We start from the raw sequence: 10,043 nt of genomic DNA on the forward strand, positions 1-10,043 counted from the left end.
TAAAATCCCATTACCACTTTTTTTTCCTCTATCTTTCCCATGAGTTAATGGTCCAGGATATATCTAGTAGTGTAATAACAGTTGTATTGTTAATTCTAACCAAATAAATTGTTCTCCAGGACATCTTTGCTCTTTGGCACTGCAATATTCTCAATGAATACTGCCATTCCACCATTCTTTTTTTTTCCTTCCCGACATATATTCTACCCCGAAATACTTGGCACACAGTCCTGCCATTTGTCTTATTGCTGCATTATATTCCAATGTGCCCAACTGTGGCTGCAGTCTGCCTACTTATTTACCACGTTTTGTATGTTTATGTACATGGTATATTGCTGATTTTAGAACTTTTTTCACCACCCCTTCATTTGACCCCACCGAATAACTTACTATTTCTTACTCCAGTTCTGTGTCTCTCTGCCAGCCCTTAGTGTACTTTGTTTCTCCATTCTGATACTACATCGTGGTTTCTGTCCTTATACTCCTGATCATTATTTTTGCAGTTGGATAGAAACAAATACTCCTTATTACTACTCAGAGGCTGTAACAATATTTGGACCAAACCTTGAACTGGTTTGGAGAAGGCTGACTGAATTATTTGTATATGTGAAAGAAATATTGTCAAGTCACATTGCATGGATCACTGAAAATCTACCCAGACTTATTGAGTGGGTAAGTATAATGTTCTTACAATAATTCTATACGTGCAGCAGGCTTTGAGGGAATGTTGCATTACAGCAGCTTGTAGATTCTGCCAAATGAATCAATTAAAATGAGATTTAGTACAGGTTTTTTCTCCAGTTTTTGCTAGAATCATGTTCAAACTTCCGCACTGGTAAATTGACAAGATCACTAGTTTCCCTTGTTTTGAATGTTCTACATGAAATGTCGGTGTCTTGTATAAGTGATTTTTCACACTGCAGTTTAAGAAGCAAAATGGGACCCAATAGTCTCCATTTTCACACTCTCTCTAGTGCTCTAGAATAAATTACTCAGTTTTTGTTGTGTAAGATCATTTTGCACAGATTGTTAGTAATCTTATCTGGGGATCAACAGTAGAGTGCCAATTAAATCATGGTTCTCAGTTATGTAACATTTAAAAATCCCATGTAAAGGTTGAGTCCTAATGGCTGAGTATTTCTTTAAACTCTCCAAATGTTTACTTTAAAAAAAAAAGTACTGGTAGTTTAGGTCTCTCTTCGCATGTTTCTTGTTCCTTTTAGTGTATTGGGCTGTGATAATGACCACAGGTACAGAACAAAGCTGTTTATGTATCCATAGTAGCACATACATACCTTAATCATTTTGCACTGCTCCTCTTATTTTTTTACATTCCTGGGGGAGAGTAATACTCATTTGAAAGTAGTGACTTTGGTTTTTGGCTGTTGTTTTGTGGACTTCTGAAATACAGGGACAAGGACAAAATCTGAAGTATGGATTTAGCTTAATATTTTGGTGTCTAGGTACCATGATTAACTTTTTGTTTTACAGCTTCATTCTAATCTCCCAGATGTGGTGCTGCGGTTTGTAGAGTATGTTAAGGAATTGCTTGTCTTTGTACATCAGAATTACCTATTTCCAGCCTTGGAATATATGAAAATGGTAATGAAACAGTGGTGGAAACAGCTTGCTAATTCTTGCGAGTAAGTATCTCAGCTCTCTGTGTACTTGTCAATTGGATTGCTTGCAATTAAACCCTAAATTTTCTTAGTTGGCAATAAGATGCTAACCTGACTTGCTGTTGCGTATATAGATGTATCTTAGCTATTCTCTTGGGTACAGTTATGCTGGCCATACAATAGATATGAATAATTAAATTGCTGGTGTTCCACAATGATTGCACAACTGAAATACAACAATAGTACTCTACTGCAGCCTTGACTTTTACTGCATGCCTCCTGGATGTGCTTTTCTGATCTCTTTAATAGCAGTTTTAAAAAGCACTAGCGATAAACGTGTAGATAGGAATTGCTGAGCTGCTTTACTTTACAGGCTGCCAAGCAACAAACAAGTTCCTTATGCTTAGCTGATCACATTTTTCCTCAAATGGGGGAGGGACATTAATAAACCATGTGCCTTGTTCCTTCTGAGGGCTATCTTTTTGCATCACCTTATTAAAAACTGACCACCTACATTATTTTGCTTTTGGATACAGACTAATTTTTAGATCTTGGGGCGTTTCTTGATTGCAAGTGTCCCCCAGGTGTCTATAGCAAAATGATTTTCCGTTATGCTTGTTATTGGATTCATTGTTCTCTTTTCCTCCTCTCCCTGATGCCCTTTGAGCTTAAAATGGACACCTGCCCTCAAGGAATGTGACTATCTTAGTGAATGGGCATGATGGAGCAGTTGACATTGTTATTTTCTCAGTGAATCCAAAGCGGCCTGGCTGGCTTCAATATACACTTGCCATGCTGGGGGTGGGGGGGGGGGGGGGGTCTTATTTGAATCACTCATTTGTGTTCTCAAATACAATCCTGAAACAACTTGATTTCACAATCCTTTCCATGAAAGAGACATTTCAAATATTTATCTAATTCTCCTTGGATGAGAAACAAATTGCAGAGATATAGGGAAAGAGTGAGGGAGTGGGACTAAATAGATTGTTCTTTGAAAGAGCTGGTGTAGACTCTAATGACCAAATGGCAGCCTCCTGTGCTCTTCTGATTTCAAAATTCAAATGTTGTTCTGTTGCCAGAAAATTGAGCAATTTAGCCCTAAATGAATTTGCTGTTATTTTTATTTATTGTCACATATATTAGCACAGTGAAAAGTATTGTTTCTTGTGCGCTATACAGACAAAGCATACTGTTCATAGAGAAGGGAACAGAGTGCAGAATGTAGTGTTACAGTCATAGCTAGGATGTAGAGAAAGATCAACTTATTGCGAGGTAAGTCCATTCGAAAGTCTGACAGCAGCAGGGAAGAAGCTGTTCTTGAGTCAGTTGGTACGTGTCTTCAGACTTTTGTATCTTAATTTAAAAATTTCCCTGTTAGGAACAATTCTGTTTCTTTCTGCCTGTCCTTTGAAAGAGATTTCCTTAATGTCTCCTGTGTAGGATCAAAAGTATTGAACAATAGTCTATTGTTCTGAGTACACTAAATTAAAATCTACAAATGTTTGTGTACTTGACCTCAAGCGGCATAAATTGATGAAACTCAACCTTAATCTCGGGGGAATAATTTTTAAATTAAACAGTTATGAGAATGGTCTATTATTTCATCTTGTAGCTCTTTTAAAAACTATTTGGCTGTGGTAATTAGTTCTTCCTCACCAACAATACTATATTAATATGCTACATGTTAAGTTCAGTTTACTTGTTTGCTGTTCTTTAATGACTCATTTTGTACTGACTGGTATGGATACTACTGTCTGGCACCAGTTTGCATTGCTGCTTAATGAAGGGCATGTGGAGCCATACATTTCCTGTTCTATGTGGTGTTAGTTTGTTCCATAGAACTTGCATTGCTCAATTGCTGTAGGTTGCACTCTTTAGTTTTGAGGAGTTGGTGCTGCAACCTTTGGAGATATGATTAGTTGTCGAACAGCATTGCTTATTGCAATGAAGTATTTTCAATGTTTTGTTTTAAATAAGCTTATCTGATCTCTTGGTTGTGTTCAAGATGTTTTAACCATAAACTGTGATGCTTTCAGGATGCTGAACTTGAATTGTTGGCATTCCATTATGATTACAGTTTGGAACCACAGTCTGATCTAGTTGGAACTCTACATTTATAAATTTCTATATTTAATATGTTTATGCAACATCTTGCCTGTTAATCTTCAGGGGTGAAATCAGCTGGAACTGTATGAAGACACATTTTGTGAACACTACACACATAACGTGGAGTTATCTACAGAACACAACGATAGCTGTCAAAAACTGGGCCTCCTCTGTGATTTCCAATCACTAAACAGAAGCATATGCCACTTTGGTAGTAGCAGTTCAGTTGGAGCATTCTTGAAGAGAGTTATCCTTGTTCCCTGCTGTGGAGAGGATTTGAAATTGATTTGAACTAAAAGTATAAATGCCACTTAATTCTTTTGCTTTTGTTATGACAATTTTTACCTATCAAGTGCATGTATTTTGTACCCACTTTTTTCAAAATTGTTAAAGATGTTAACTGTTGGTGTCTTCTATATTGACTTTATGCATTCTTTTCTGCACATTACAACATTGTTTAAACGTTCAGGAATGTTTAACATGGTGTAGGAACACAGCTGTTCATATCTTGCTGCAGTAATTAGACTTTTGATTTCAACATGGTTTAATAAGATTACAGTATTTTTTAAAAATCCGTTGTCATACAAGCCGGGTATGCTTAAAATGTAATGGGACACTGTATTTTTAAGTAACTGCAACAGTAAAAACTGATAAATGTGTTTAGTAGACTCAGTGGTTTATTTTTGATTGTAGTAATTAAAGCAGTGTGTGCTGCATGACATCTGTCAAAGTTGTATGTAAAATATTTTGTCATGTTATCAGATTTAGCTTTTTAGTTAAACAGTACTCAACTTTGGCTATGATATTTGAAATGGGTTCCAATCTTTTGTCTGGAAACCATTTTTAATTTGACAAAACTTAGTCTTCTAGGCAATGGAGTATTTCTAATTTCTTTTCATGAATATTGTAAATCCCAATACATGCAGTCAACATTTTTGAATTGCCTCTAGTGGTTATTATATCTTTAACATCAGACATGCATCCTCCTATCAATAGTCTAAAACTCCATTCTTCAGTAGTAATGAAACGATAACCATATAAACTTCACTTCACTGTCCATTTTGAAGGCATGATTAGGTTACACTAAACACTTTTTAAAAAATCTTCCTCCATCATGGTGTGGCAGAGATATTTTAAAGCAAGTACCCCCTCTCTCTCCTTGCACCCCTACCTGCTGCTGTTTCTATCTTGCTGCATTTGTAACAGTTACCAGACCATCAATCTAGTATAAAAATGTAATTAAGATAACTGTCTGAATTGACTGGACATACCAAAAGAGCAAATTTCCAGATAACATCTTGTCAGTTGCCCTACTAATGATATCAGTGCTGTTATAGCATCTAACTTACTCCTTCATGGGCGTTGTAATTTATTGACTTGCACAAAGTACAAAACTTTACCTGCAGAATCTCCATTTGTTCTATAATCTTGCATGTTGAGACAGTTTTTGTATGGCATTCAAATTACTTATGATTAACGTATGCCCAGGTCAAGTCAATATATTTGATCTGCGTGTATGAGGGGTACTCGTTATTGCTGCTGCATTTATATCTAATATTGAAGATGACTTGTATTAATAAAATGAACATTGCATAAAGAAAATAAGTTATATTGTGACTCAGTTTTTGGATGACGAAATATATTGTGTATGCCTGATGACATTGGTGTTTGGTAATGTGTGCAATTATTTCAAGCATGATTGTAGGCTGCATGATTGTATCATTACTTTAAATAGTGGTGTTCCAGATTCTTGCTAGGTCTGCCCAGTTCTCTCAGCTGGATGATTGCATGGTTTAAAGGAAATTGCTCCAACTGCATCCTGCTCTTTGAAGATTCATTTTATTGGCAGTTGATGTTTTTGCTATCTTAATCGAGCAAACCTTTCAGATACAATACGCTTAGATGTACAAACACATCTAAACTTAACTTTTTAATTAAAAGCATGCATTTTTTGCCAAATGCTTTATGAACATTTTTCAAAAGGAGACCCAAGTGATGTGAAGGTACTTGCAGAAATGTTTTTGCTCCCTTTTAGTATAATTTTTCCATTAGAATTTTCCATTGACAACTAACCTCAGTGTTGCAACAACAAATATTCTTCCAAATGATCTACATTATTGGAAAGGACAGGAGGATTATATTCGGTGAAAAATGTGCTGAAGATTGCATCAGTCTTTATGAAAATGTAGTCAACATTTGTACTGTTTAACTAAATGGAATAGATGTATCAAAGTTTGAAATATAGTTTATGGTTTACCTAAGTACATTAAGTTGGCAGTTATATAAAAGGTTGTTTCCCAGTCATTGCAGTTTTCCTTCTACTTCTGCTTTCTCTTCCAACCAAAGTACTAAAAGCAAATTTCTTGTTTGCAATCCAATTTTACAGTGCAGTAGTCATTTGGCCCATCACGTGCCTCCATTTGACATTTTTTTTATAATTGATTTTTGAGGTGAAATACTGTTACCTTGTTAATTGACTAATTTATTAAAGGGTAAATTTAACCCAGAAAATTATATGTACATATTGATTATGGGACCAGCGTGATGAGTGGTGAAGATTATGCAGATTGGCCAAATACATGTTAATCCTGCTACAGAACATGAGCTGTTTCGATGTAAATTTCAATCATGAATTTATTTCTGGTGACAATAAAAAGGCTATTTAATCAATATGTTGTCCTTTTTTATGCTTGTAAGTGTCACGTCTTGCCTTTTCACTTTGTACCAATATCTCATTGTTGTTTCAGGTTACTGTACATCTGGGCAATTCATTCTTCATGCCTGGTCAGGTGGAATAAGTTCCATTGTCATTGAACCAGAGGAGAGTGGGATAGTGGAAGCCCAAGCTCCTACTCTGGGGACATGGGTTGAAATTCCATACAGCAGTTGGTGCAATTTGAATTTGATCTTAAATTAAAAACCATTCTCAGTAATGGTAACTATGAAACTATCAATTGTCATAACACATCTGGCTCATTTTTAGCGAATGACATCCACACCCCATGAAAGCATACATTAAAAAAATTGCTGGTAGATCTAACATGGTGCGAGGCAACCTAGGCTTGTGGGCTGCATGAGTGGCCCTCACCTCACTGGGCTGTAAGATTGAAATCAGGCATGTTCACTAAGCATAAACCACTAATACCGTAGAATACATTTTAATACATGTAAAATATTTTGTGATACAATGTTTAATTATATGAAAATTTCAATTGGTTAAAAACAAAAACATTTGATTGGTTGTGGTAGGAGGACACGGCTTTCCATGTGTGCAATCAGCATGCACTTGTTTTTGCTTTACATGCTCATCAGTATATGAATGGAAACTAGCAGAATTTGGTCAACAAAATGTTTCCAAATGCTCGTGGGCTGCAGGTTGCCCACCTCCGATATAGCAATTGTTCGGAGTCTCTGCAGTGTTAGAACCACAGCTGATAACAACACCGAGCAAGCTGGATCTCGGATTGAAATCCATCTTGGCTGATTGTAGTTGTTCTTTTGTATTGTAAAAATCTGGAGGGCTAGTTATTGAACTCAAAGCACGTAACTCCAGTGATAACTTTTTTTTAAAATTTGAAGAATTCGTTTTTATTAAAGAAAAGATAAAACTTAAACACACAAGATAAGATATACAAGATCTTACAAAATAACCCCCAAAAATGCTTTGCACAAACTACCTTTTTGGCAACAACCCTTATAAATTAACTGAAAAATCCAGGAAAGATTGTAATGTCTTTATAACTTTTCATTTCTTAGACTGGAGACAATTTGACTTTAAAAACCTCTACTTTGATTAACCCTGCCCTCCCCACACGCACACACAGCTTTCCTTACCTACATAGAATATATGCAACCATGGCAATATAAAAATAGTAAGATGTCTCCCCAACACCAGGTTAAAGTCCAACAGGTTTTTTTTGGCAGCACAAGCTTTCAGAGTCTCCGGCTCCTTCAGATGTGAGGAGTTGTGTTCACAAATGGCATATGTAGACACAAACTCAATTTACAAGATAATAGTTGGAATGCGAGTCTTTACAGGTAATCAAGTCTTAAAGGTACAGACAATGTGAGTGGAGAGAGGGCCAAGCACAGGTTAAAGAGGTGTGTATTGTCTCCAGCCAGCACAGAGATTTTGCAAGCCCAGGCAAGTCGTGGGGGTTAAAGATAGCGTGACATGAACCCAAGATCCCGGTTGAGGCCGTCCTGGTGTGCAAAACTTGGCTATGTGTATAAAAATAAACACATTTCATCACAGTACAGGGTCACCTTAATTTCAAGAAAAGAGGCTTTTCCCTTAAGATATCATCCAACTTTCTACAAGGTCCATGCTGATACATATATTTCAAGGCTTGATTTTGATGACGCCTTCCGTTCTTGAAAGGAAGTAGAGACAGTACTTAATGAATTATTTCTGGCTGATGAAACAAGTTTATTGTCTGCTGGGAATGGATTTACATTGCTCGCTAAAAGAGAAAATCAAAGGAAAGGGCCCCATTTCATAGTGGCATCTGCTAAACTGAACATGTGACTATTTGAGGATTTGTAATTCCAGTTCTTTTGCACAGTAAAGGGAAGATTTATACCATTCCTTCATTATTAAGAATGTGGGAATGAGATTGCAATGACACTGGCAGTGTTCAATGCTGATACTTGGTGAATCAAGCTATTGTGCCCAATTTCTATTGCATTCTCGTAAAGGACTCATGGGCAGTACCTTTATTTATCATCTACCACATTACCAAGTCACTAACAGAGCGTCCTGAAGTCCAAGTCAACTGTCCTCAATAAGAATTGACTTTTTGGAGATATTAATAAGAGACAATTCGAGACGCCAGCTTCTTTTTCTCTCAATCTTAAAGTAGGATACCATTAAACTGAGGAGATTGACAGCCACCACTTCCAAATGAAATATTTTGTAAGATCATTTTTTAAATTCTAATTTGAACACGGGGCAAGTAGTTTTAACAGTTAATGAGTTATGTTTGCTGGTAATGAGGGCGGGGTGGGGGGTGGAGAAGAATTAATACTTAGGTGTCTCTTGATATACAAGATTATATCATAATTTTTCATGTTAACGCCTTGGCGAGGTGCTAAAGCAGAGGTTGTAGTTAGTTCACTATTGCTGAGTACAATAGAGGAAAGGTATAAATTGAGTGACTGATATGTGGTCAGTTAATATAAATGTCTTGGTATATGTCCAGTGTTTGTAGCGCTGACTCCAAGTAGCAAAACATCATGGATGGGAATTGCTCACAATTGACCGACTGAACTATTTAATAATGGTAGGATGTAAGGATTTTGGAGGGTTAGTTTAACAGTTAAAGAACAAAGACAATGATTTTGAGGATGAAGTAGCAAAAATTTGGTGGAGTAATGTGTACCTGATAGAGGAGTGTATTGTGATTGGGTAGTGAGCAGTTAAGGAGGGAGAGTATTTTTTAAAATATTTTTATTGTAGATTATACCCCATTTTTACAAACAGTGCAACAAACCTTCAAGGATTGGTACAGTACAGCATAATCATTTTTCCACATATACATACAGAAAAGACCAAATATAGCAATTGGTTTGGAATATCAATTACAGTTCATTATAATCATAATTGTAATCGCAATTGGCACCTCCATATGGATAATGAAGGGTATTATACAGAGTAGGGTATATCAGGCTAACACGATGAAGCCATGAGCACATGGCACAATGGTGCACACTATCACACACAGGATAACAAGGACCAAGCTACATAGCATTAGGGAGTCCCTACTGAGTCAAGTACAACCAATTGGAGCCTCAAATAGCACCTCAAAACCTCCAAAAAATGAAAGGATACAACAGAAAAAGGGGAACATCAGGATACAACCCCAAAACCAAGACATGGCATTACAGTGTACATTCTCACACACAGGATAACAGGAGCAGAGCTATATAACCTCATGGGAAGAGTACAGATAAAACAGAGCCTAGGTAACTAAACTTACCCAGGACCCCACAAATAACAGAATACATTCCATCAGGAAGACCTAAACCTATAATATAATCTCCACACCTTATCTAAGTGCAAATTTTCAAATAGCTGCTATTCTTGCCTATACATCCAAAGAAAGTAAGGGATATTGATCCAGAGAAAAGAAGAGCCAATAAGTCAAAGATTCTCACACCATGCTTGGGCTCACCACAAAATAAGCCTCATTTATCTGCTCAGCCGGGAAATTTAACCCATTTCCCCACCAACTGAGAGAGAAAAAATCGTCAAGACACCCACAGATGGGATATCTTGAGGAAAGATATAATCTTCGCCTAACAAGATGATGGATACCC

At 36.6% G+C, this 10,043-nt stretch overlaps 1 protein-coding gene across 2 annotated transcripts in view; it reads left to right on the forward strand.

Annotated features, from left to right (window-relative positions):
• The window catches only part of tmem214 (transmembrane protein 214), a 47,044-nt gene extending 40,651 nt beyond the window's left edge, over positions 1-6,393 (forward strand). For both annotated transcript variants that reach the window (XM_078213038.1, XM_078213039.1), the window contains exons 15-17: positions 504-672; positions 1,492-1,643; positions 3,789-6,393. In XM_078213038.1, the coding sequence (XP_078069164.1) occupies positions 504-672; positions 1,492-1,643; positions 3,789-3,915 (448 nt within the window). In that variant the 3' untranslated portion in view covers positions 3,916-6,393. The remainder of the gene's footprint in view (positions 1-503; positions 673-1,491; positions 1,644-3,788) is intronic.
• Positions 6,394-10,043: the final 3,650 nt, after the last annotated feature.

Source organism: Mustelus asterias, chromosome 5 (genome assembly GCF_964213995.1).
Source record: "Mustelus asterias chromosome 5, sMusAst1.hap1.1, whole genome shotgun sequence".
NCBI lineage: Eukaryota > Metazoa > Chordata > Chondrichthyes > Carcharhiniformes > Triakidae > Mustelus > Mustelus asterias.